The sequence below is a fragment of the Trichosurus vulpecula genome, chromosome 2, assembly GCF_011100635.1.
Source record: "Trichosurus vulpecula isolate mTriVul1 chromosome 2, mTriVul1.pri, whole genome shotgun sequence".
Taxonomy (NCBI): domain Eukaryota; kingdom Metazoa; phylum Chordata; class Mammalia; order Diprotodontia; family Phalangeridae; genus Trichosurus; species Trichosurus vulpecula.
This window is the reverse complement of record NC_050574.1, coordinates 326,566,558-326,594,049: the sequence shown is the minus strand read 5'-3', so window position 1 is coordinate 326,594,049 and position 27,492 is coordinate 326,566,558. Positions and strand designations below refer to the sequence as shown.

At 43.6% G+C, this 27,492-nt stretch overlaps 1 protein-coding gene across 1 annotated transcript; it reads right to left on the bottom strand.

Moving 5' to 3' along the window:
* Positions 1–54: 54 nt before the first annotated feature.
* On the bottom strand, positions 55–27,492 carry AMOTL2 (angiomotin like 2). Its single transcript, XM_036745462.1, has 10 exons — positions 27,200–27,492; positions 23,424–24,231; positions 16,425–16,713; positions 14,259–14,403; positions 13,387–13,479; positions 8,128–8,423; positions 6,063–6,355; positions 4,006–4,220; positions 3,408–3,596; positions 55–2,183 (listed from the first exon to the last, which is right to left on the bottom strand). Exons 2-10 carry the CDS (start codon positions 24,164–24,166, stop codon positions 2,125–2,127), a joined length of 2,322 nt encoding a protein of 773 aa, XP_036601357.1. The 5' UTR covers positions 24,167–24,231; positions 27,200–27,492; the 3' UTR covers positions 55–2,124.

Here is a 27,492-nt window from a genome sequence, read left to right as displayed (position 1 = left end):
AGATCTCTTTGCCCCAGGCTCTCTTCCTGCAGGGATAAAAACCAAGAGAACAGCTTATTTCAACATTTTTACTTTTTTTTTTAATTAAAATACTGTTATACCAAGTGGAATGCTACAGCAATCCTGGTATGGGGTGGCACAGCAACACAGCCAAGTTTACATTTTTAAATACTTAAGATAACTTAAAACATACAAACAAACATCATTGTCTTTGGCAGAAAAAGTTCACAGCACGAAAAAATACTTTTAAAAGAAATACCAATATTAATCCAAAATATATTAAGTTGTCTTCCTCTTTCACAATATTTTTCTGCTTTGTTTTGCTTTTTGTTTTTTGCTTTGTAAACAATGCACAGGAACCAAATCCATTTTAAAGCATATGGGGAAGGGTTGATAATAAAAAATGCAGTTGTCCAGCAAATGCACAGATGTTTTAAAAGGAAAATTAAGGAACCAGGAAAAAAAATATACATATTATATATATATATATAAAACCTAAAAACAAAAAGAGGGATAGATACACAGACAGAACTGAAAACTGGAAGGACAAACCAGGGAAATATCATTTTTCCTGGGGTCTGAGCTGTGTGACTTATATACAAGTCAAAATTCACTACTGTCAGAAGCCAGCTGTCAGTAGCCAAGGGCATGTTAGAGAATTTTCACTTATACAATATCAGTGTATTTGGTATTATTCCAGAGTGGGGCAGTCAAAATGTGCAGCTAAAAAATCCAATTAATCCTCTGCCTGTTTAAAATGGCTTTTATCTCAGAAATCCTTTTTTTTTTCCTCCTAATTCTGCCCTGGGTGTTTTTTTTTTCTTTCTTTCCCCCAAACATAATCCCATCTCCAGCTCAGAGTTCTGTGACTTCATAAAAAAGTCAGCTGAACTTAAGATGGTTGCTGCCATTTGTCCCCTGAATGGAACCAGAGAGAACACTGGGATACACCCACCACACTCAGACACACACACTGATACATTCCATTTGGCTCATGGTTTATAACCAAACAAACAGAAGGGAAATTCCACTGACAGGAATTGTGGAGACTGTCCAAAAGGCAGGCAATGGCATCTGAAGGGCTCTCCAGATGGATATTTAATGTTCGAAAGAAACAGGATGCAAAATGGAGGAAAAGGATAAGATGGCAAACATTTGAAAGATCAGAGTGTCCACAATCAAAAGGATTAAAAAAAAAATCTAAGAAATCAAACATTATGAAGGAACAGTACAGGGAAGGGACAAAGAACAGCTGACAGGGACAGGGAAAACAAAGCATGTGGGAAAGAACCTGAAATGAAAACTATTCATCCTGTTCCCCACCAGAAGGAATTATATACAAATAATAGGACAATGTCTCCTAATACAGCTGCCTAAGGGTACACAGTCCAATCTAAGAGTGTTAAGGGACTTTTCCTCTTAGCAAGCTGGCTGGAGAAGCTGATAAAACCAATAAAAACCATATCCACCCCACCAGATTCCAGTCCTTATAAGATGAAAGGGGAAGAAGCCAGGGCTGGAGAACAGAGGAGGAGGAAGAATCTCACAGAGCCAGAAAACACAAACATGGGTTGAATTCTGGCACTTTGCATTTGAGGTTTTGGTACCAAGAAGATGGCTCTCCATGGAAACTGAGCAACCAGTTCTTCCGGGACCTGTGTGTGGGTGTCTTCTCCACAAATGGTCCTCCCCAGATACCTTCCCAGTCTTAACTGCCTCTCTCCCATTGTTCAAGGCAAGTCAGGATCAAGAGGGGGGCTCAGCCCCTCTCTCTGAGATCTTAGCATCTCTGTATCTGCCTGTGGGATTTGTGGAAAGCTCCAGCAAACCCTGGCTGGGTGCTTGACTTCCAATAGCTCGTTCAGGGAGAACTGTGGTCAATGGGTCACTCAGGAGGCAGATCACACAACAGCTCCTCTCCCACCCGATCAGTTTCCTTCCGAACTCCATGGCCTAAATCTGGCCAAATAGAGTGAGTGAGTCCCCAGCCAGGTCACAGGGTAAGAAGGATTCCCCAGGTCTATGTCAGAGGAAAGATGGGAGCTAATAGTTTGAGAGGAATCTATTGGCATCTGCAGAGGTGGGCACAAAGCTATTTTGAGGGCCGTATAGCCGGCTGCTTCTTTAAATCAGGATTTCCACCATCTCAGATATGTCCCGAGTCTTGGATGTAGCTGAAGACTCTAAGGAAGAGAAACACACATATGAATGAATATCCCAAGGCCTTTATTGCTCCCTCTCCTAATATACAAACATCATTTTAAGATAAGCTCTCTCTTTTTCTACACTGCGGCCTGCCCTGACGTTTTTGGTGACATAAATGTTCACTCAAAAAATATATAAGAATTTGCTCCCTACTCCCTCCTAGATTTGGGCCTCTTCTCCCTGTCCCTTCCTTGGGTACATCAGTGGCCTCCAACATGTAGATTGGTTTAGCTCCTTTCCTTTGGCTAGAGGCTTTGGGGGGCGGGGGAAGGGTGTAAGCAGTATGTGAGGTGGGGGTGGGGGAGGCTAGAAATTCTTCACATATTTGTGGTTCTTAACCCAGAAGAGGCCCAGGCAGAACTATGTAGATTCTACTACAGAAGGGGCTCGTGAGAAGAGGACAAATGGAATCTTCTCCCCAGGCTCCTCCCTCCCAGTCTCTTGTAAAGCAAATTCCTCTGACTAGAAAGGGCCATTAGCCTAACTGGTCAGTGTAGTTTTCCAAGCTTTCCAATCCATTCCCTTCTCACCTCCATGATTCCTTCCTTCAAGGCTAAGCTCAAGTTCTAAAGCCTCTAAGTGGCCTTTCTGGATTCCAGCTGCCACTCCAACATTTCTATTTACTTTGAATATAATTTTACATTTACTTCTATGTGACATGCCTACAACCCTTAGGAGAATGTAAGCTCCTTGAGGATGTGGACTGGTCTCTTGTCTCTGTATCTCCAGCATTTAGCATGGTAGGCATATAGCTGGCATAAAGTAGGCACTTAATACATGTTTACTGAATGAACTAATGAATTTCATCTCTACAGTGCAGTGTACAAGAAACATCAGACGGATTCTTATCTGGTTCCTTCCCTACTCCCCACCTTTCCCCTTTCCTTCTTGACTTTCATCTCATCCTTCTCTGTTCCCTTCCCAGCCCCCTCCACAATCTGCTTCTATGATCTCAGTTACAGCAGCATACAAATACTTTATGAACGCTTCGGGGTAACCAAGGCCAGCTTACATCATGTATGTCAGGCTCAATCGAGTGCCGATAGATTAAGACAGTTGGTAGAAAGTGATGGGGAGACATTTCCGTTCCTTCCTTCCTTTTCCTCTCTCATTCCACAAACCACTCCCCATCCCCCACCCCCACCCCCTCCTCTGGAGCTAGGACAAATGATCAGGATAGCCCAATAGGGTGGAATACTCACCAGTCAGAGCTCCGCCATGGCTGCCGTTGCCGCCACCATTGCTGCAGCCCAGAAGGCCCTCAGGCCCAGGGGCCTGGAAGGTGATGACACCGTCAGGAAGGCCATCGGTCTGAGTACTTCCATCCTTGCTTCCATGTTTGGCATGGGAGGGATGGGGGCCAGTGGGCAACTCCTCTGCCGGGACTCGACCTGTTGGAAGAGCATAGGGTATTTTTAGGTTGTCTTTAGCACTCTCACAAAATGGTTCTTACTGGGGAACATCAGGGAAAGAGAAAGGTATAAGCAATGACATAATGGCTATATTACATGCCAGGTACATGTCAGGCACGGTGCTTTACAAATAATATTTGCACATATTTTTTCATTTGGAATTTGAACTCAGTTCCTGACACTCCAAATCCAGCGTGTTTCTACTATGCCACACTTAATCAATAGGAGAGCTCTATCTTCTTTGGAAGCTCACAAGACTTCAATCTCTTGCTTTCAAGGTCCCTAAACTTTTGGATGAGATGAACCAAATCAAATAGGAACTTTGAAAAAACTGTGGTGTAAGACCTCAAGGCAAAATCCTCTCTGCATTTCTCCATTCTCCTCTCACCTGATGTTCCCCATGAGAGGCCATCAGACTGTCCTTCACTGATGGTTGAGACTGCCTGCCAGCCTTGGGTCCCTGAAGCTGCAAAGATGGATGGTACAGACTTTGCAGGTCGCAGAGAGCACTGCAAGGCTTTGCCTGGGTCCTTCCTCGAACGCTGCTGAAGTACTTTTATCACAGCATCCTTCTCCAGGATCTGGGCATGGAGCACTTTTAACCTGGGGGATAGGGAGAGCAAAGAAAGCATCTATTTAATGCTAAGTCAAAAAACAGTAGCAACAGCAACATTTTTTGAAGATGTTCCCATCTCAGCCTCCCTCATGCCTTATGGTACCAGGGAAAAGTCAAAAGAATGCACACAGCTTGAGGGCAGGGGCATTTGTTTCTTTCACCTTTGTTTTCCCTAGTGCCCAACACAGAGCTTATCCCATAATAGGCAATTAATAAGTGAGTGCTGGATTAGAATGAAAACAGACAGGGCTGCTTTCTCTTCATCATGGTTCGCTATAGGTCCTCTGGATGCACGATCATATTCTAACTTCTAATTACAACTTAAAGTCCAGGCTCTGAAAATAAGACCTGCATAAGCTGTTAGGGCATTTCTTCATCACTGGCAAGGGGTGGGAAAAGCAGAAGATTTAGTGTCTAGTACTGGCTGGCTCATAGAAGGTACATAATACATGTTTATTGATTGATTGAAGTCTACGTCAATGATGGCATCCACACAGCCCCTCCTTCAAGCAGAGGCACCAATTAGGCCATGCTGTACAAAGATGAAGTGAAGCCATGTATATGAAAGCCAAGCCATATAGCTGTCCACACTGACCAAAGAGTCAGGATCAAATGCCAATCAACTGGAAACATTGAATCATTTGACATCTGCTCAGAAATGAAACAGTTTGCTCCTTTCAGAACCAAGTCAGATTCTTGCCTAAAATGTTTGAGGATAGTGGGGGCTCATGCCACTCATGAGCTCTACAAATTTAGGGCAAGTCCACCTCAGTTTCCTCATGTGTAAATGGGAGGATTTTTAGGGCGAGTTTAGCTCTCTACTCCACTGGGTCATTGTTAGGATCAAATGAGAAAACCAATTAAGACATTTGGAGAACTTTAAAGCACCGTCTAAAGCACTGCTACTGTTATTACAACCCACATCTACTTTACATCTACTTTACTGACCTGTCCAAGTGTACTATAAGTTTTGTAGAGTCAAATAGTGAATAATCCTGGGAACCTGAATCTTTAGAAACCTATCATTACCATCTTCTTCACTGACAAGCAGTGTTTGCTGACTACCTCTTAGGGTTTTACTTGTGCCTGAGAATAGGTTTTAAAGTATATTAACATACTATACTATAAGGATACTAAATAATAGCTCATATTTCTAGAGCACTCGATGGTTTACAAAGCATTTACCTCATAACCCTGTGAGGTTGGTAATACAAATAAGTGATTATCTTCATTTTATAGAGGAGAATGTCTATGAAGGCCTTTATAATACCACATAAATGAAAGCTGCTATTATCATTATGTTTACCTATTCAAATCCCACTTCAGACATTTAATAGCTGTGTCACTTTTGTCAAGTCACTTAACCTCTGTCTGCCTCAGTTTCCTCATCTGTAAAATTCAGATAATGACAGCACCTACCTCCTAAGCATACTGTGAGGATCAAATGAGAGAATGTTTGTAAAGCACTTTGCAGACATTAGAATGTTATAGTTTATTAATTAGTGCTACCATTATTTATACTCAGTGAGAAAACCTGAGGTCCAATGGTTTGCCTCAGGTCTTAGTGGCAGAGCACAGAAAGGAAGCTAGGTGTCCCCACTGCCGGTTCAGTGTTCTTTTCATGATGCCACAGTTCAGTTATTCATTACAATCAAAGAAGCCTCCCCTGGCTTTGCATGATCGGGATAACTGTTCCAAACTTGTGTTTTACTAAAAGCTAAAGAAATTCTGTCTGGCACGGCATGCCTTACTTGGCACTTCATCGAATTAACTTCCCTGGGGGAGGTAGAGGAAAAAGAATAGGGCCAGGTGCCTCGACAAGTTCCTACCTGTTTTCCATCTCCTGGTGTTTGTGGTTGGCGAGGAGGAGATCTTCGTTGAAGCTGCTATTGGGGGAATGCTGAGGGGAATGGTTGATAATGGTAGTATCCCGCTGAGCGGCGGCTGTGGCGGCAGCATCCATGGCAAACTGCTTCATGGTACATTCTTCTAGGTACTTCTGCTCCCACTTGGTCATGTCTGCCTCGAGGGCTAAGATCTTCTCCTCCTTCTCCCTCAGCTGCTCCGACAGCCTCGGCACACTGAGTTCGGGGGATCCGCTGCTGGGGGCTGCCATCTGCCTCTGCGTTGGTACAAAATGAGGCTGAGGTCACCTACTGGTGGCTGACCAATCCCAAAAGAGGCTGGTGAGCGGTCAGACCCACACTTGTGCTTGCTTCATCCCTCCCCCTACTCAGACAGACAAGTTCACGTTTTGAGGGTGGGACTTTCAGATAGGTCTTAGAATAAAGAATTAGGTCTAGATCTAGATTGCAAGTTTTATTACCTGCAAACTCATAAATGAGCTCAGGACAGACTCTGGTCAGGAGGGCTTCTGTGAGTGACAGTAATCATAATACTTCAAATTTATAATGCCCCTTAAGCTGTGCAAAGCTCTTTGCAAAGGTTATCTCATTGACTCTTACAACAATCCTAGAAGGGAGGGGCTGTGATTATCCCCACTTCACAGATGGGGAAACTGAGGCTGGGTCTCATTAAGTGACTTGGCCCATCACACAGTTAGCGACTAAGGCAAGACTCAAATCCACTAGGTCTTTCTAACTCAAGGCCCAGAACTCTTTTACACTATACCTCCTACCTTTCAGCTAACTGCCAAAATTCTGCTAAGAGCCCATTAGGAAAGAGAGATACTTTATTACAGACGGTCAAAGCAAGATCCTTAAGGCAGGGGCTGTTTTTCATTCTGTTTTTTTATCTCCCCAGCCCCTGGCAAAGTGACTTCCACAAGGATGTTTAACAGATCCTCGAGTCAATGGTCACAGGTGCAGAGAATGAATTTAGTATACAGGCTATCAACCTTGCAGCAGGGTTATTGTAAGGATGAAATGAGTTACATCAAGTAGCTGAATGACTCCAAGTAAGTCCCCAGACTAAACCTCAGTTTTCTCATCTGTAGAAGGAAGGTAACAACACCTATGCTACTACCTACCTCAGGGTTGTTGAAAGGATCAAATGAAATAATTCATCTAAAACAAACAGGGGAGTTTGCCCAAGATGAAAGTAAGGTGGTAAGGCCCATGGCTATAGAGGGCTATACATATGTACAATTATCATTGTTAGTGACGAGAGCTAGCATTTATATAGCACATTAAGGTTTGCAAACCGCTCTATAAAATGTTAGCTCATTTTATCCTCACAATAACTTTAGGAGGTAGAGGTGCTATTATTATCTGAATTTCACAGATGAGGAAATGAAGCCAACAGATTGCTCAGGGTCACACAGATGGCCCAAGGTTGGACTCGAATGCAGGCCTTCTTGACACTAGGTCCAGCATTCCACTCCAGCAGGCTACACTTCTACTGAACCTTCCACTTGGTTGTCATAGTTTGAAACTCTGGCCTGGAAACCTTTCCTCTAATTGTAGATATTCCCACCCAGCATAATTGATTGCCCCCACCCCCACCCCTCCACCCCTTTTAAAACAGCCTGAGGAAGAGCCCAAATCCCCACTGATTTAGTCTGGGAAGCAATTCTGTCCCCAAAGTGGATTGGGACATGGAGACATCTGATTAGAGGAAAACAGATGTCAAGGTCATGATTTCCTCATAGTTAACCAAATAACTGTTGGCAGAGCTCATGTCAACATCAGTTTGTCAGAGGGGCTGTGCATCCAGCAGATGAGCAAAGGAACTCTTGGCTGGTTAGAGAAATACCAGCCACATACATGGACCTTGGCGATAGGGAGAGGGTTGGGATCAAAGAAGAGGCACAGACAAATCAGGTGACTTGCTCAGGGTCTCACAGCCAAGTACCTGTGGCAGGATTTTATTCCAGGTCTTCCTGACTTTTAAGTAAAACACTCTACACTACCCAGGCGTAGGTCACTCACTCACCTGCTGTGTTCTAAGAGTCTTCAGCTCCTGCTCCAGGCGGGTCCGGAGACGTAGCTCCAGCTGTTCTCTCTTTTCACAGGCTGCCTGGAGCTGCCCCAGGGCCTGCTGCAGCCTCTCGACCTTCTCCACGTACGCCTTCTTCTTCCGAAGCTCATCTTCTGCCTTGGCGGCCCGGGCCTGGGCATTCCCCAGGGCCTGTTCCAGCAGCTCTGCCCGTCGCCGCTGGTCTTCATTAGAGCTTCGGAGCAGTGAGATCTCCCGTTCCATCTTTTCTTGTTCTTGCTGAGACTCATAGTCTGGGAGAGAAGAGAGTAAGAAGAGGTCCATTCATTCCCTCGTTCAAATATTTGACGAGAATCTAATACGTACAAGGTATGATGGGAGATAAGACGATAAGACTGTTCCTTATAGGAGGATTCCTGGGACATAGCTATTGGGGTTCTTTCAGTCAGACACGTTCCATTCAGCCGACCTGTCTGATTTATGCAGAAAGACTTACTGGAATTGGTCAACTCATTCCAAAGGAATAAGTTTCAGAGCTGGAAATGACCTTAGAAGATATTCTGGACCAGAGGTGTCACACACACAGCCCACAACACTCCTGAGAGCAGATCAAACCAGATTGCAATATAACTGGGAAATATTTAACAAAATGCAAAAAAACCTTTAAGTCAATCTGTGGCCTGTAAGGGATCCTTATGTATAGTGGCCCCCATTTCTATTTGGGTTGTGACACCACTGGACTAGACCAATTCTTTATTTTACAGATGACAAAAATTAGGCCCAGAATGGTCAAGTGACTTGTCCAAAGTTCCTTAGCTAATAGACATCAGAGCTGCATCTTCCATCAAAAAAAGCCAGTGCTCTATGCTACATCAGCAGTATGCTGAGAAATGTGAAACTGTTCTTTTCCATTCCATCTTGGAATCTGATTTTAACAGTGGGGAAGGTAAAAGGGGAGACTTAGCATGTGTGTTTCCTTACAAAGTATGGATTTGGAAAATTGTAGAAGAGTAAGTTTATGTTTAGCACAGGGTGGTCTGGTAATGCAACTTTTGGTGAAAATATCAAAACAAAAAACATATTTGGACAAGTGGGAAGTTTTGGGTTTTGGTAGTCTTGTTTTTTTGGTTTGCTTTTAAAAAAGCATTCTATTAAGTTTCTAAGGTCACTTCTGAGATATGTTAAGATGCCAAGATCGGGGTGTCACCAAGAATAAATACCCAGAGGCCTAGACCATGATGGAAAGAGAGAGGGCTTTAACTACATGTGGAATTTTCCCTAAAACCCAAGAGCTGGAGAATAAGGAAAAAGTAGGGACTGACATCCCAAGGCACCGAAAAAAAAATAAACAAGCTCCTAAACCCTCAGTTCAGTCTTAGTTTTCCATACAAGTCACTGTTAGCCAGTTTCTAAGTTGGACAGAGTTCATTTGGTCCAGTCTTTTCTTTTGTGTTTTCTGCACGGGGGCAATAACTTGGTCAAGGTTATACAGCTTAATTTGGGACAGAGTCATAACTAGAACCCAGGTCTCCTGATTCTCCAGCTCAGGACTACTTTCACTAGAGCTCATCACTCTTATTTGCCAAGAGTCTGCCAAATATATGAAACCGCAGGGGAGCAGGGAACAAACATGCAGTATAGACCTGGGGTTGAAATGCTGGTCTTGTGACTGCTTAGAAAACAGGTTTTTCCCTGAAAGGCAAGCCCAATTGCCATAAGGGTTGCTGAAACAGTCTGCATTTTCTCTGATGTCAAAAGAGTTTTAGGAAAGAAGAGAGCCTTGGGAAGTACAATAGTACCCTAATGTCCTAAGAGATTAGTTTACTTAAGGTTGGGAGGGCCGGAAAGGGGAATGCAGGCCTATCCCAGTCCGGCCCTTGGTCTCCTTCTGTTATGAAATCATCAGATGTATATTCAAGCATAAAAAACCATTCTGGGGCAAAGGGTCCTCTTTGGGAGAAAGTGTGAAATTTTTTGTAGGGGGAAATGCCCAAACAGGTTTTAATTTATTTGTTCATTCTGTTATAGCATCACAGGTCTGAATAACAGGCTTGGGGGAGGGGAGGAGGCCAGCGCAGGAGGAGAAATGAGTTTGATTAAAAAAAAAATTTAAATATTTTGATCTTTGTTTTTATGTTGCCGAAATTTCCCCTTTCTGTCTTGTCCCCCACCCTTACCCACATCCTCCAAAAGTTTGATATTTGGAGGGAAGTAGACAAGAGTGTATCTAGATAGAAACACTTCAGGGACCAGTGGAGTTCTTTTACCTTGCTCTATACCTTACCCCATCTGCACTATGTATGGGTGTTGTCGGCCTAGTTCAGGCCCATTCAATTCATGTTAGGAGACTAGTAGCCACGTGGAATGTCCAGATTGATTACATGATCTCAGGTTCACAGCTTTAAGTCAGCATTATCAGTGCCATGTAAGTGTGTGTGTGTGTGTGTGTGTGTGTGTACACACACACGTGTGTAAAATCTAAGTTTTATAAGAATAAGACTAGCACAATGGCTGCCTTTTAAAAAGTAGCTTACTGCCTCTTGGATAAAAAAAAATAGCATGGCAAACACTGGAGACCTTTGATGTAAAAATTCAAACGTTTCCATCCTGTGGGCTGTGAGGGGCTAGAAAACTAGACAAAGAAATGCAGCCTTGTTTTGCAGGATGCTAAAACTTCACAGAAAGAATTTTGTCAACATGTCCCCTTCCCCAAATCTCCCAGTTCTATGTTCTAAAGAGCCTTTCTTAGAATGAGCTTTCTAAAAGAAATGTGTCCCCTTTTCTTGTGCACCTGAGTGAGAGGGGGAAAACAGTAAGTCATGCTTTGTCTTCTCTCAGCCAGCCCAAACAGGACCCTGATGGAACAAGGTAAGGCCATTTTTATTTTAGAAAGGGAAAGTTCATCAAAGCAACTTGTGTGTCTGTGGGTGAGTTTGTGAAACAGAGGGGGAGGGGTAGGAAGGAGCACAATTGTGGGTTAGTGAATGGGAAAAGAGATGGGATAGGGTGACTTTTAGAGAAAATTAAAGAAAATGCTTTTAAATAATTTTACTTTAAGACCATGAATGAAGCAGCCTAAAGCCTAACCCAAGGGTGGGGAACCTGCCCTAACCTGAAGACCCTTGGGTAAAATATGTGTACGCAAACACACACACGCGCGCTCACACACACACACACACACACACACACACACACACATATTAAAGACAAAGAGTAAGGGAAAGAAGCTAACAGACTTCGGACTGAGAACTGAGGGGAGGAGAGACTACAGAGTGGAAGAGCAGGAACAGCCTCTGGAATGTGAAGAATCCAGGTCACACTGATGGCTGTGGTGATTAATAACTCTGGCTGAAGTGCCAAGAACAGCTTAGTTCTCCCTGAGGAACTCAAAAAACTTCCAAGAGCAGATTGGCCACTTCTGCTGCCTTAAAGAAACCTTATTCTTCCTCCCTCCTTTCCATTTTCCTTTCTTTCTAGCAAAATTCCCAGAAGCCTATATCCCCCATCTGCCAGCCCGTGTCTCCATTCAGTATTCACCTGAGTTCATACTCACACTCAACCCTTAACCCCTATGCCCAGTAAGATTATACCCTGAGCCTTAACATCAGAGGAGACTGCTTCACAGCTAAGTTCTCTAAGGCCTTTTTACCTGCCTTCTTTTACTTACCACTTGCCACAGCTGTCTCTCTCTCCTTCCCTAGGACCTTTCAATCACTCAACCGCTCTACTTTGCCTGGTCCATTAGGCCATTCCAGGTCCTACTCCCTCTTCTCTGCTCAAGATTCTACCCTGAGCTGTCTAAATTCTGCCCTCTGGGATACCTGAACCTCCCCCGTGGATCACCAATGCCCAATTCTGAATCATACCCATCCCCCCCACCCCACCCCACCCCACTCCTGCCCCAACTACTTTATTTTCAGATCGCAGGTAATGCTGGGAAAGAAGATGGTGAACCCTGAAGACACAGTCCATCAGAGACTCATACAATTCTTTTTTCTCTCATTTTCTCTGGAACACACACCCTCAGAAAGATTCATCTCAGAACCTCTTTCCTTTCCTTAGACCCCTAATACCCTACCACCAAAAACCTCCCCAAACAATAACTTCGCATCTTACTTGACTAAATGGGTACTCCCCGTGTCTTGCCTTCACCTTAACATATCTGTTCTAAATCTCTCCTCTATCCCTTTCTTCTCTTCAATTTCAGAAGCTGGTTTTTCTCCAGTTCTATTATACTAATAACTCCTCCACTTGAGTCCTCTGGGCTTCTCCCCTTCCACCTTCAAACATGCTCAGGTTGCATGCTGGGTATTTAATAAATATTTACTGTCTTCTCTTTAAAAACAAAACAAAAACCCAAACACTTCACTTGACCCTACCCATTCTAGCTATCACCTAATTTTTCTCCTTCCTTTCACAGCCAAACTTATTTCCTGCCATTTCCAAACTTTTTGAATGTGAGGGTTGTAGCTGCTGCCTCTACTTTTCATCTGGGTACTTTATATATTCCCACCATTCTCCTGAAACTGGTAGATCAATGATACCAATGGCCTATTCTCTATATTTATCCTTCTTGACTCATTTTCAATAATTGATGCCCCTAACCAACAACCATTTCTTAAAACTCCTTCCTGACTTGGTTTCTTTGATATAGCACTTTGCTAGTCTTTGTCCCTCACATCCCTCTTCTGACATCTTTTTTACTGTCTCTGATCCAGAGCTGGAAGGACCCTCAGAGGCCACCTAGCCCAAGATCACACAGATACTAAACATCAAGGAGGGATTTGAACCCAGTTCCTCTGATATCTCCTTTGCTGGTTCTTCTTTCCTCCCTGTCTTCAAAACCAACACCTTACTTTCCCAAGCAGCCTAAACTAACCTTCAAATGCAGAATCCCTCTCCCAATTTTACCATTTCTGTAAGTGGTAAAATGATCATTCCAGTAAGCCACATTGAAAATTTTAGTTGTCTTTTTTCTTTCTTTCCTTCCCCTCCTAGGGCTAATCTGCTATTAAGCCCATGTTTTCTTCCTCCAAAGTTTTTCTCAGTTTCATACTTTACTTTTTACCACATCACTACCCTCATGACCTCATTCATGGCTGGATTACTGCAATACCCTTCTCCCCTCTGTGGACATAACTGGGTTTTTGTTTGTTTGTTTTTGTACCTCTCATAGTACCAGAAAGTGTCACCTCAGCCAGCCAAGCCCCACCAAGACCTCCCTGAACAGACCAGAAAGGGGTATTTGGTACTTACTCTGAGCAAGAAGCTTGGCCACCATGCCCTGGTTGCCTTCCTGGGCCTCCTGCGTCTTGCTGGCTAGTTGTCTGTTTGCAGATTCTAACCTCTCTGTTTCAAATTTTAAGAGAAGAAGGAAAAAAAGTTTTTCTTCAGAGTCTAGTTAAGCTATAACCCAACTTTTTCCCAAGTAACACATTAGGAAAAAAAAATTCACTTGAACTGAGCCTAGCTGAAATGAAAATTAAGAAGCACTTAAAACTTGGAGCTGGAATATTCCTAAGAGATAAACTAATTTAATTCTCTCATTTTACAGAAGAGGAAATAAAGCCCATATAGAGGAAATGACTTCCCTAAGGTCACCCAAATTAAGGGCACAGCCAGGACTAGTCAGGGTCTTTTTACTCCCAAGCTAATGCTTTTTTATTCAAATCAAGAGAAGAGCTCACCCACAAACCACCAAAGGACCAACAGCTTTGTGTCTATCCAAAGACCAGAGAGCTGATCAATATTTTCCAATGGCAGTGACTAGTGGTGACTTCAAGGAAAATGCTTTAAAGTTTTAAGAACGCATCTGGAGCATTCATCTGGATGAGTCCCACCTCCAGGAGGAGACTGCCTAGGACATACAGTGTGGCTGGTATCTAAGATAGAGGAGTAATAGGAAGTTCCACAACCTGGGATGCCCCTCCAAAAAATGTCTTGAATATAATTCATGAGTTTAGAGTGAAGAGATATTTTTATGTTGTCTCCCAACTTTCCCAAGGCAGAGGAGATGAACGAAAACATCTTTGGAGAACAGAACCTTTTCCTCCTCTCTGAGTATATGGGGTCATAGACAACAATTGTCTCCACACTGCTTTCTCTTTACCATTTTGACTTTTTCTCACCTCTCAGATCTCGGTTAAAATCTTGCAGCCGCCTCATCTCCCCACTCATCTTGTTCCTCATGGTCTTCTCTAAGGTCTCTCTCTTGGTAGAAGCTTTCATCAGGTTTTCATAGGCCTCAGAGATGCACTGGATTTCTGTTTCCAGCTGGGCAGGGAGCAAAAAGGGACATAAAGGATCAGAGTCTTTTCTCAGGAAAGCAGAGAGGACCAATAACTAAGGTTATCATGAATTGCATTAGTATCTTTTCTTTCCTTTGCTAACACTATTGAAACCTTCTATGTCTAACTGGATATACCAGTTAATTCTTCTGGGGACTGTTCTGCCCTGAGAAGCTTAAGGAGGGAGCCAAAGAGGGGGAGATAGAGGAAGCTGCACAAGCTCATTGCATTCTTATTCCTGTTTACAACAGAATGTTTGTTTGAGACAGGCATAAAATTTGAAGGTGTGAATCAGTGGAATTAACCATTTCCAGCAGCAGTAAAGACATATCTTGCTTGAGGAATCAAAAAAGAAAATTGTCTTTGATGGTTTTCACCATCCCATCAATTCCTATCAAGCACAGCATTTAGAATAAAAACCAGCTTTACAGGATCATGAGATCATTGGACTACGTGACCTCAACGAATTAGGTACTCCAAGATTTCATGGAATACATTCTAGAAAGACCCCTATTTGCTATCCCTTTCTCTGACAGTTCTCTAAAAAAATGCCATCCAACAACTCTCTGAAGGCTCATGCGGTGGTGGGGTGATTTATTTCTAACCACTACATGGCTCCTTTGGACATGAATCACTATGAACTTCTGCCTTTAATAATGCAAAATTTCCAGGGAGAAACATTCATTTTCAGGCCAGTCTATCCCATGAAGCACAGGGGAGGATGTGGACAGAGAGGCTCCTTCCCATTAACACCCATTTTGTTAAGAATCTGGTCTTCTACTCTTGTTTTATTATCAGGCCTCATGGGAAAAAGTCTCCTGTGTCTTTAACCCTGAAGTCATCTTCCCTGGGATTTCCCCATCTGTGTCTTGAACTTCAGAGTTGCCAATTTCAGAATTTAAGTCATGGAAAAAAAGAGACAGCAAATACTCTCAAATAAGATTTTCTTAAGGATATAACCAGCCAACTACAGTTTCCATCTCTCTCTGCTGTTTTCCCTCCTCCTTGGCCATATTCATCCACCACCAGGAAACTACAGACTGGGTCTAGATCAAGGGTTCTTAATTGGGAACTAAAAAAAAAAAATATTTTGATGACTCTATTTCAGTATAATTGGTTTTCTTTGAAATACTATTTTATCTTATGCATTTAAAAACATTATTCTGGGTCTACAGGCTTCACCAGACTGCCAAAGGGGGTTATGAGACAAAAGAGGTTAAGAGCCCCTGGTCTAGCGAGATTCCACTTAATTTTCCATTTTTATTCAGATTACGAGTTCTGCACGTGCTCCCTCGAGTCTCCAGAATTCCTACAAGTCACCCATCTGTTCTGGTATGGAGGGGGGAGAGGAGGGCTCTCTCTTTGGCTGAAGCTGGCCTGAAACAGACTTCCCGTTGTGTACCTTAACACAAAGGGCTCTCTGTGGGAGGCCCTGCGGAGGGAGAGACAGAGAAAAGTTGCAAATGTGAAGGGAGGTGGTGAATGGTCTCTTTCTAATAAGCCCAACAACTGCGTCTGCTCTAGACTTCTTTTATTGTATGTTGCTGCTTCACAGCTGTTTGAAGTGTGTGTGTGTGTGTGTGTGTGTGTGTGTGTGTGTGTGTATACATGTATGGAGGGGTGTTAACGGAGGGAGGCCCTGGGTGAATCTGGAAAGGTGAGGAGCTTGGGGACAAGGTCTGGGAGACCACTATTAAAAGGCAGTGGAGACCACCATTTTCTGCTTTTTCTTATTCTCTCTAATCCCATTCACTTGAACCTTCCCACTAATCTCTTTGTTTTATTTCATGGAAATCCTTTACTGCTCCATGGCTCCCTGGTCTGTGTTAGGTCTGCCTGCCTTTACTGGTTGGCTAGAGCCAGCCAAAGGAGGCTACAGGCATCAGGGGCTCTGGAAAGAGACATCCCTGACCCGAGTCTAAGGAAAAACACCCAATCCACCACTCGCACATTTGGCACCCTCCTCAATACCATACATCTCTTAATGTCTCTGGTGAGCCTTTGTACCTTCTGAATCCGGCTCGCCTTCTCGTTGTAAGTCTGAAATTCCCTCAGCAGCTTCTCGTTCTCTCTCTGCAGTTTCTCATTGTCTCTCAGGATGGCCTCCATCTGGGCCAGGTGGCTGTTGGTGGATGCGGCCTGTGCTGACATCAGTGCCTCGACCCCAGCTGGGGTAAGGGAGCCCATTGGGCTATGGCACAGGGCAGCGGGGTGGGGGTGGGCAGGCTGTGTTGGTGGGACTTGCTGCTGCTGCTGCTGCTGTAAGAAAGGCTGGGGCATCTGGGCCTGCAAGATCCTACAAGAGATTCAGAAACAATTGGAGAAGCCATTAGTCATTACCTCATTAGCTGCCTTACCTGCTCTTTGTAAGGGCTGGGGAAATCTTGTGTGGGTTTCAACTTTCACCTGATATCATTTTGGGGAATTTCAGTTGGGGATGAAGCATTCTTTTGGGATCATCAACATAAAGGACAGAATGCCAGACTTGGAATCAGGAGACCTGGGTCTGAATACCGCCTCTGACATTCACTAGTTGTCCTAGGAAAGTTACTTCTCTTTTCTGAGACTCAGTTTGCTTGTCTATAAAATGGGGCCATTTGCACTACCATAACTGATGGGAGTGGGTGGGTGGGGGATTATTTGTTTGTAAGTTTTAAAGATCAACACACACGAGTTTTCATTAGCATCCCATTACTATCGGACTTTAGGAAGCAAAGAAATTACCTATCCCCTCATCTCAGAAAGTATAAATAATTTCCTTAAATTATCTTGGAAGTATCTTGGGAGAGCCAAGATTCAAGCCCAAGTTTTCTGACTTTTCTCTACATCACAATGGAATGATAAAACCTGTGAGAATTTTGTCTCTTAAATGACACAACCATTTTAGTTTCTCAAGGGCCATTTGTGTATGCCCAGATGCTCTCTATAAGGATATATGGGTTAACACTACAGAGGAGAGATTCTTACTCCTGGTCAGGTGTGGTCCTTATGTCAAGACTTGACTCCTACTTCCATATATTTGTGTTGGCTGTTGCCTATGCGAGGATCTCTCCCCTCTCCTCTCCTCTCCTCTCCTCTCCTCTCCTCTCTCCTCCTCTCCTCTCCTCTCCTTTCCTCTCCCTCTCTCCTCTCTTCTTTCTCTGTCTCTCTCTTTCTGTCTGTCTCTCTCCCCCACCTCTCTTCTTTCTATCTCTGTCTCTCTCTTTGTCCCCCCCCTTTCTCCCCTCTCTACCCTCATATTTCACAAATAAGGTAACATTACTAAGACAACATCAAATGTTCACTAAGAAGGAACTTTCATAGACCAACTAATCCAAACCTCTCACTTTATAGATGAGGTAGCAGGCCAGGGATGCCAAATGAATGGCCCAGAATCACCAAGGTAAAGTATCAGGGCAGGATTGGAATCTAGAGCCTCTCTCTCCAGAGTCAAAGTTTTTTTTTCATTGTACTCCACTGCCTGCTTCTATTATTCCCCAAATCCTTGGGGTAAGAGAACATCTGCCTGCAGAAAACTCTAATCCATACTACCCTTTCCCTTCCCTCAGATACCTATTAAAATATGAGAAAAATACAGTAAAAGAGAAAGACAGCCCATGCTCCTCTTACACCATGAGCCTATGGGCCAATGGTCATTATGGTCATGCCTGGGATTGTGAATAAAGGCTGGGAATGTCAGATGAACAGGTAACTCCTTAAAGTCAAAAAATTCCCCCTTTACTGTTAAACTGATGGACACACCCCAATGAATTCAACATGGCTGCTCTCCGAGAACTTGGCTACCAGACACTTCCTTAGGGACTCACACCTCCATTTGGCCCTGGTCTGGCTCTAAGACGATTAGTTAAACATAGTCTGCATTCTTCTGTGATGACTTGGCTCCAAGAAAGAATAAAGAAGTCTCCTTTCTGCCCCATACCTCCCTTTCCTTCTCCTTTTCTTCCCCTCCCCCTTCCCTTACTTTTTGTTCTCCAGAAAACAGTCTACTTCCTTTCTGTGATATTATCTTTTCCTGTCAGAGTTCAATGAGGCTGGTCCAAAAGGAGAAACTACTACTTAGTTTCCAAAATCCTTCCCAGACAGTTCCCTGAGAAACCAAAGATAATGTGGGTAGTTTTTTTGGTTTGGGGTGGGGGAAGGTAGATAGGAGTGGGAGGGATAAGAAGGGACTGGCAAAAAAAGAACAAAAATCACAAAAAACTAGGCTTTCCTTCCCCTTCCACTCCAACTATGTCAAGTCATTCATTTTAAGAAACTATATGACTTAAAGGGGAAATAAGCAAGCAGAATGAAAATCAGGCAGAGAATTAAAAATGAGCCAGGCTTGCCTTTTTTCCCCCCTATTTAACTCTTAGTATTGATGGAAATCCTTGGGATTCATGGGGAAGAAAGGATGACAGACTTCTGTGTGTATTTGCATAACAGAATCAAGAAAAGTTAGAGCTGGAAGGGACTTTCTGAAGGTCACCTAGTCCAACCCTCTGATTTTACAACTGAGAAACTTGCTCAGTTCTGCTTACCTTGGTGAAGAGGGGAGTGGAAGGGAGGTGGGACCTGAGTTCAAGCAAAGGACAGAAAACAGGGATGAGGTCAACTCCTCCCTGGTGGTCAGATCATTTCTGGGAGTCAAGTGATTTCTGAAAACTTGATTTTAAAAAGTCACTTGAAAGTGACTTTGAATCCTAGTTCTCTGCCACTAGTGTAACCCTGGACAAGTCACTTAACCTCAGTTTCCTCATCTGTAAAATGAGACAGTTGGACCAGATGGCCTTTCCAACTGTAAACCTGTGGGCCCAAGAAAGGCAGAGGCCGAGGTTGCCAAGATGGAACAATAGGGTGCTATAATAAGTAACATGGATTGTGCTCAGCAAGGGGTTCCTATCCTGAGGAAGTATCTCTGCTGAAATGACAGAAAACAATCTTCTTTTCCCTTGACCCTGAGCCCCGCTGGCCCTGGAACGAAGCCTGGAAAGCAGATTCCTAGAATCACAAATCTAGCACTAAAATGAAATCTCAAAGGCTATCCAATGCAACCATTTCATTTTACAGATGGGAAAACAGAGGTGAGAGAGGTTAATGGGTGGCCAAGGTCACTCAAGAAGTGTGGCAGGTGCCAGGTGAACCCAGGTGCTCTTTAACTCCAAAGCAAAGCATTCCCTACTGTACCTGGTTGAGGAGAATGTAACCCTTCCTCTTGGAGAAGAAGCCAGTAAGTAATCAATTAGCAATAAACATTTATTAAGCACCTACTGCATGCCAGGCACTGGAGATACAATGGCAAAAGACAGTCCCTGCCCTCAAGGAGCTAGCAGTCCAGTGTTTAGGAAAGCTTAGCTGGGAAATCTCCAGGTCTGGGTGGGCCTGGATAAGTCCACTCTGAACTTTTGGGGCCTGCTTCCTCTTCTTTCGAATAAGAGGTCTGGATCAAGTTATCTCTAAAGTCCCTCGAAGTTCAAAAGCACTGTTACCTTTGGACTTTTAATCTCCCTCCAGCATATACTGTTCAGGGGGACTTTCCAAGCCAGTACGACCCCCTTTGCTCTCCTACATCTTTATTCTGGCTATTTCTCTACTCTCAAAGAGAAATATTTAGATGAATGTCTACTGGAGTAAATAAATAATAAAGGAGTAAATAAAGGAGAAACCCAAATCTCCCTGTTTTGCCTTAGGTAGTAGAAATGTCAGTGCTGGACCTGGAATCAGGAAGACCTGAGTTCGAATTCTGTCTCAATACACTAGCTGTTTGACCCTGGGCAAGGTATTTAACCTTTTCCTTTGCCTCAGTTTTCACATCTGTGAAATGGGATAATGACACCATTTACCTCACAGAGCTGTTGTGAGAATCAAATGAGATGATGTACATAAAGGGCTTCACTAACATATAAGTGTTAACCATCGTTACTCTCCATAACTTTAGTAAAAGGTTGGGAAAGGAAAGGAAGGAGCTGAAGCTGCCAAATTAAAAGGGGTGTTTGGGTCAAGTGACCAGATACTCTAGACAGTCTAGGCTACTACTCCACTCCACTTTCAACACAAGAAATATTCATTGAGGCCACTACGCTCAGCACAATGCTGAGTACTGAGGGGATACAAAGTAAACACTCTGCTGCCCTCAGAGAACTTCTAGCGGGGCCCAAGGATAGTCTGAAGTTTTATAGAATAAGAATATAGAATAGTTATAGAATAAGAAAAGAGGAGACTGGGAGCATATGGAATTAGGCAAATTGAAAAAAGTTTAGTACAGCTGCCTATGACACAATGTAGTCACCCACGGTGGGGATTCCAGGTGGATTCTGACTGATAGTTAACCAGCCAGTCTTAGAGGTCATAGGATTGAAGTTCTGAAGAGCAGGGGAACCTCAGGGACTGAAGAGATTGGGGACCAAATAAGGTAAGTATATGCGTGTGTGGGGGGAGGCATCTTTTTTCCCACCTTTGTTCTATTTTCCCTTAGTCCCCCTTTTGTTTTATGCCCTAACCCCTTCACTCTCCGCCCCCCCCAACAATTTTCCTCCTATCTGCAATGGCTAACTTGCATGAGGATGACTTTGGCTTTGTGGCCCATCTGGAAATGTCTATTTCTTCAGGTTGCCAAACACCTTGTAAATAGGAGACAGAACTATATACACACATGAGGCTGATCCTTTTTATCAGCAACTTGTTCCATAGTCTCCTTTGTTCTGACATAAGGCGCCTGTGTTTAAACCCAAGCAGACGTTGCCAAAGACTTTTCTTATCAAATAACTCCTCCTTGACTTACTTAGACTTTGTCCTATTTTTCCAAATTAAAACCAGGCAGCCTTACCACTGTTACATCTGTCCCTCTGATGCCATGCATAGCAGTAAGGAGTTAAGAATAGTAGAATCAATAGAAAGAAAATGTGCCACTTAACAGAGTGGTCTAGGAATCAGGAGATTTGGGGTCTAGTCTCAGCTCTGATGCTTACTAGCTTTGTGACCCTGCTTAAGTCATTACCAGGTCCTCAGTTTCCTTATTTTAACAATGAGATGAGACTACAGATCATCACAGGTTCTTAACCTGAGGTCAATGAACTGGGTTTTTTTTTTAATAACTGTTCTTCAATACAATCTGTTTCCTTTTTGGAATTCTATATATTTTATTTTATACATTTAAAAACTTTATTATAAGGTGTCTATGACTGCCAAGGGGTTCAAGACCCCCAAAAGGTTAAGAATCCCTGGATTGGGTAATCTCCAAGGTTCTCCACTGATCCAATGGCTATATTATGAGAGTTGTTGCTTTTGGCTTCATAGCCCTCTGGGAAAATCTATTAATGATTTGGAATTAAGAGTCCACAGATTCTTTAGTTGAGAGGGCTGGTTAGGATAAGGTACAAACTCACCAGACATCCCCTTTCCCAATTCTTGACTGCAGACAACAGTCCCTTTTCCTGAACTTACAAAGATGAGACACAGATTGAAAGGATAAAAGTAAGTACACAACATTACAAACCCCTAACTATAAACTATGTCAGAGAGGTCACCCCTGTTCTTAATGGGGGCTGGGCTCCTTCTCTACCCAATATATACACTCTCTAAGTCTAGTTTCTAATCATTACCTTTAGCTTGTTAAAATAAGGGATCTCCTTCCCTGGACACACAGATAGAAAGGGCTTGCAAGGTCATAGACAAAGTCACAAGATTCAAATATGAAAAGGAAATGCAACCTTAAAGAAGGCAAATATGAAATGGAGATGATACACACTGGTCCCACCCCCCAGGGCTCTCACTGCTTCCTTAATAAGAAAGGAAGGAGCCAAAGCAGAAAGGGAAAGGCCTCATTTCTAAAGTAGAAACCTCAGCTCCAGACAGGAGCATTCCCAACTCAAGATGACTCTGCCTAGACTCATCTAAAGACAGCCAGCTGGTTCACTGGATAAAGTGCTAAGCCTGGAGTCAAGAAGATCTAAGTCTAAATCTGGCCTCAGACACTTGCTAGCTGTGTGACCATGGGCAAGTCCCTTAACCTCTTAGCCTCAAGTTTCCCGAACAATAAAATGAGGATAATAGCACTTACCTCCCATGGTTGTTATGAGGATCAAATGAGATAATATTTGCTAGCACAGTGTTTGGCACACAGTAGGTTCTATATAAATATTATTATTATTATCTTTATTTAGTATTAGGGCTCAATGGGGGAACTACTGGCATCTTGATCTCAAGTAGCTGGCTGGGGAGTAGTTGGTCTTGCTGAACTCCCCCCCCCACTTTTAATTTAAGTTATTGGTGGGGGTTAGGGAGTGAAATTCAGAAATAAATGTGATCTAAAGACAAAAGGCATCAATTCTAAAAAATTAAACATATCCCTAAAGTGCAACAGCCCCTGGTTGTTGGACGCTTTTCCTAATATCTAAGCTCAAACTACCCTTTCTGTTTCTACTTTGATTTTCTTGATGCTTTAAATTTAGTCAGAGGGCCCTAGGTTTGAGGTTTGGCTTGGTTACCTCCTACCTCTATGATCTTGAACAAGTTAGTATAAAATATTATTAATAATGATGATGATGATGATGATAAAGCACACTACTCATACTACCTTCACAGGTTGTTACAAAGAGATGTACATATATATGTGTGTATATATATATATATATATATATATATATATAAATATATATAAATATCAGCCACTACTACTATTGCTTTTGGCTTGTTCAGACAGACCTGTCACTTGAATGCTACACATACAAGGCTAAAAAGAGAGCTGATGGTTTTCTGATTACAAGTTAAAGGACTCTGGAGTCAGAGAACTTGTGTCCAAATCTTACATTTTAGCTATATGACCGTAAGCAAGTTACTTAACTCTGGACTCAGTTGCTCTTTGGTAAAGTCAATGGAGTTGGACTAGACAGACTCTAAGGTCCCTTCTAGCTCCAGATCTGTGACCCTAAGGAAAGTTTAGAAAACCTAATGCGGGGATGGGGGTAGAGAAACAAAACCACCCCCCATAGGTCTCAGAATCAAGACAGGAGAGCTGTCATGAATTACCTGACTTCAGGATGCTGGAAATCAGGGCTGCCCCTGGAATAGTGCCTGGGGTCACTGCCTGCAAAAGGCTCCTGTGGCGGAATGATATAGGGGTATTCTGGTGGGGGACCCCGGGGCTCCAGGCCCTCAGTGTGATGCCCCCTGGGGGCGGACAGCTGATAGTGGCGAGAAAGCTGAGGAAAGCTGTGGGAGGAGCTCATGTGGTTGTATGCCTTGGCACCATTCCTCTCCAGGGATAGCTGGAGGAGGCGCTCACTCAACGACCTCACGTGCCCATGCTTCAGCTCCTTCAGAGAATCATCCTGCCTCTTGCTGCTTGCTACATTGCCCCGGCGGGGTTCCTTGTCCGCAGGGGCCCCTGGGCAAGGCAAGCCTGCCTGCTGTCCTCTCTGTGAGGCATAATACTGAGAGTGGACTTTTGCTTCTTCATAAGTGGGCAGCTCCTCGCCTTTGCTCTGGGGCTGGTAGAATCGGTAGAGGGCATTCTCCAAGTAGGCATGGTCGCCATGGTGCTCCTGGCCCTGGGGCTCCTGCCTGGTGGACTGCTGTACCATCTGACTTTCTTCCTGAGTCAGGCTCTCTAGGGAAGAGCGGGGGCTGCTCCCATTTCCCCCACCTCCTCCTCGAAGAGCCTGCTGTTGTATAGCCAGCAGGGTTCGGTTCTCCGTCAGGTTACCATAGCGCAGCTGCTCCTGGATGAGCCTGTGCAAGACGGTCCCTGAAGAATCTTCCACAGTTCTCATTCTTTGCTCTTCTGAGGTCTCACAATCACTTGAAGCTCTAACAGCAATTGGCCAGGGGTGAACACCTGCAAGGGGAAGCAGAGAGTCATCAAGGGTGGGGCTCCTTCCACTGGCCCAGGAGAATGGGGAAAAGGATTTTCCATAAAACACTATTTAGTGGGACTTCGTTTTCATAGAACCCCACTGTTCTGTTCTGTCCTGAAAAAGTTATCATTTAGCCCTAAACCCCAAATAATAGCCAATAACCCTACTGTAGGCTCTGCCATCTCTGTAGTTCAAAGGAGTTCAGTGACTACTATAGAAAATGTCCCATTATCACTCCCTGGTGGAAGCAAACCAATTCAAATCATGAAAAGGCCATAGCTCACATCTATGAGACATGGGGAGGTCTGCCGAGGTGTTAGTTACCCCCAAAAAGAACTGGCACAAACTAAACTGACACGTTTGAACCAATGTCATGGGATGACCTTGGGAATCATTTTGAGACAGTGGATATTAGAAATAAGGAAGGAGGAAATGAATATGTAGTGCCAGACAATGAAGGAGGAAAGGACTGGATATGAATTATGGTATTGTGAAAAGAGGCTTTATTTAACAGGCCACTGGAGGAAGAATGTTCTGCCAACAAGCACTAGTTAAATCACATGGTCCTTGTAAGCTGAAAACTATCACCCTTTTACCTGGCCCAATTTACAGCGTCTTAATGCATCAGACAAGTCCAAGATGATAAAGAGGTAGTTAATTTCCCTAGATATCTTTTCCACACTATTTGGACAGAGTCTAACTGGCTCTCCTCCTCAGTCTGTTAATAGTAATTCATAATAGCAGTGGTCATAATTAACAGTAATAGCACATTCCTTACAGTGGCGGTACTATGGGTAAGGAAATGCCATGGCTTCAATAGGGCACAGAACTGAGTCTAGTAGGGGCTCAAATGGTCTGCCTACAGTTAAGGTGCTCTAGGGAAGAAGAACTTTCAAGGTTAGCATATCTGGAAGCTAGGAAGCCACTGACTCGTAAGGCAGCATCATCACCACAATATTCCCCAACCCTATAGCCATCAAAACCCAAGTCAATTTGTACATTAAACTCATTTTTAAAAAAGAAGTTTATTCATTTTTAAAAGAGAAGTGATTCTGAATAAGGGCCGTATTTCCCAAGTCTTACCGAAGTGACCCTCTCAGAGAGCTGGGTGAAATTTGTGGGTGTTCTTGAGTCTCTAAGCCAATGTGATATCTAGAAATCACCAGATGAGTTTGATGAGGATTATGACAATAATAGAGTAGCTAGCCTTTATATAGAGCCTTAAGTCTTGCAAAGCACTTGACAAATATTTTATCATCTTCACAAATCCTGGGAGGTAGGTGCTATAATTATCCCCATTTACAGATGAGAATACTGAGGCTGACAGATGTTGAGTGACTTGCTCAGGGTCACACTATTAGTAAATTAGTAAATATATGAGGCAGGACTTGAATTCAGGTTTTCTTCACTCCAGGCTCTATCCACCCTGTCACCTAGCTGCTCATGAGTGAGAGACTACCATCCTCCCTCCCTTCCCTCTCATTCCATGCCAAACTCCACAACCCGACTATGACACTGGAAGGATCTTTGGCTAAATTAGAAATTGCACAAGTGGTATAACTTTCCACCCAGTCTTTTCATCATACCAGCCTGCCACTCCTAGGCCAGGATTGGAGAGATTCTGAAATCCACAATTTACCAGAACCAACAAAAATCCTTAGGCGTCAAACCACCACCCTTATGTTTCATAATTGCCAGGGCATTTTCTACAATAATCACAGTCTAATAAATAGTGGGCTCCCTAATGAAGACTGTCAGGAGAGAATAATATCACCACAATCCAGAATCTACCTCAGACACACCATCAATTAAGCTCTCAAGGTGTACCACCACACAAGGTGTCCCATCTTGGTAACAAGCTTATAATTTATTTGTCATGTTGGACCTGATGAAAAAAGACTAATCTCAAATATCAAATAACTAAACCATAAGACCATCATAAACTACAAGTCCTTTTTTTTTTTAGGTTAAGGAGGGGCCCGGAGCTATAAATCATAAAAATAATCATCTTCCCCTAAAGTATTTGTTTTCTGGCTTTTTGTAACACTTAATGTTCCACTAAATAAAGCGCAGTGGGGGTGGGAGAAGAAACTGCCCGAAAATTCTCTCCAAAATACTGAGATTCGTAGGTGCCTAAATTAAACCAGGCTTTCTAACAACCTCTGCAACAGAGCTCCAAAATTGTAACTGGATTCCCCCATACAAATAACTTGAGTCAATAACCTCCGAACTCCTTAGTTTGAGAACCAATTTGAACACTAATTCACCTCAAAAGTGTACGACTGATTGCCATCTGAAAAGTATTTATATTTCCTTTGCAGCTCTGGTCCCTCTTTGTTTTCCAAATATTTCTGCCCTGACATCATCAGGGTTTGGACTGCAATTAACATTCTTTCTAAGTGAGAGCCAGGCTTATGGCTCCGGAAAGCATTTTTCCAAACAAGACAAAGAGGATTTCTTTGACTAGTTGGGGGGCAAAAGCACCTGTAACTCAAAACTAACCAAATAATTCTTGGATTGCCCCCTTTTCTTTAATCAATTCCAGCCCTATCCCTCCCCTCCCTTGCACCTCCCGTTTCCAAATACAAGAAGACTTGGAAATCCACAGGCTTCAAGGGCATTCATTGCAAGAGTCAGGGTCAAGAGCTAAGATAATCTCCCTCTGTCCCCCAAGTATCCCCAAGCTGGAATGATCCAATCTGCGGGAAGATTTCGCCGATCTAAACCGCAGAAAAGTCGCCAAGAGTCGCGCAACGGAGAAACCCAGCCTAGCCGAAGCACTGGGATCGTTAGGGAGAACAAACGAGCTTCTTCAGCTTCCAATCATCCGCTCTCGCCTCCCCTAGATCCTCTCTGCATTGCCCCGGGTGCTCGCTCCCTCTCTCGCGGCTGTGCGCTGGGAGCTACGAGCTTCCGAGTAGAACGCGTTAATTCCTTTGTGAAACTTACCAACCCATAGCCTGAGAGCCTCAGTCCTAGAACTTCAGACCCAGCCACACAGAAGTTGCCGGGGAGCTAGCCGTACAGAGCTCTTTCGAAAGGAGAAAAAGCAGAATGCGTGCGTGTCCTGGCTTATCTGCGGCCCCTTCCTACCCCCGCTGCCGAAGTGCCAAAACAAAACTTTAATAATAATTTTTTTTAAAAGAATTGGAAAAATCAGAGGAGCGCAAGGAAAAGCCCGCACGCAACTCTGAGCTCCCGTGCACAGAGATCCTGCCTCTGCGACTGCTGGAAGCGAGACT

What these genes read in the sequence shown, in the direction of transcription:
- AMOTL2 (XM_036745462.1), bottom strand. Translation starts at nt 24,166, where the DNA reads ATGAGAACTGTGGAAGATTCTTCAGGGACCGTCTTGCACAGGCTCATC. An exon ending in TTCCAGCATCCTGAAGTCAG is followed by an intron (nt 16,714 to 23,423) that starts GTAATTCATGAC and finishes AATCTCTTGTAG; the next exon opens with GATCTTGCAGGCCCAGATGC. An exon ending in TTTTAACCGAGATCTGAGAG is followed by an intron (nt 13,480 to 14,258) that starts GTGAGAAAAAGT and finishes AATTTGAAACAG; the next exon opens with AGAGGTTAGAATCTGCAAAC.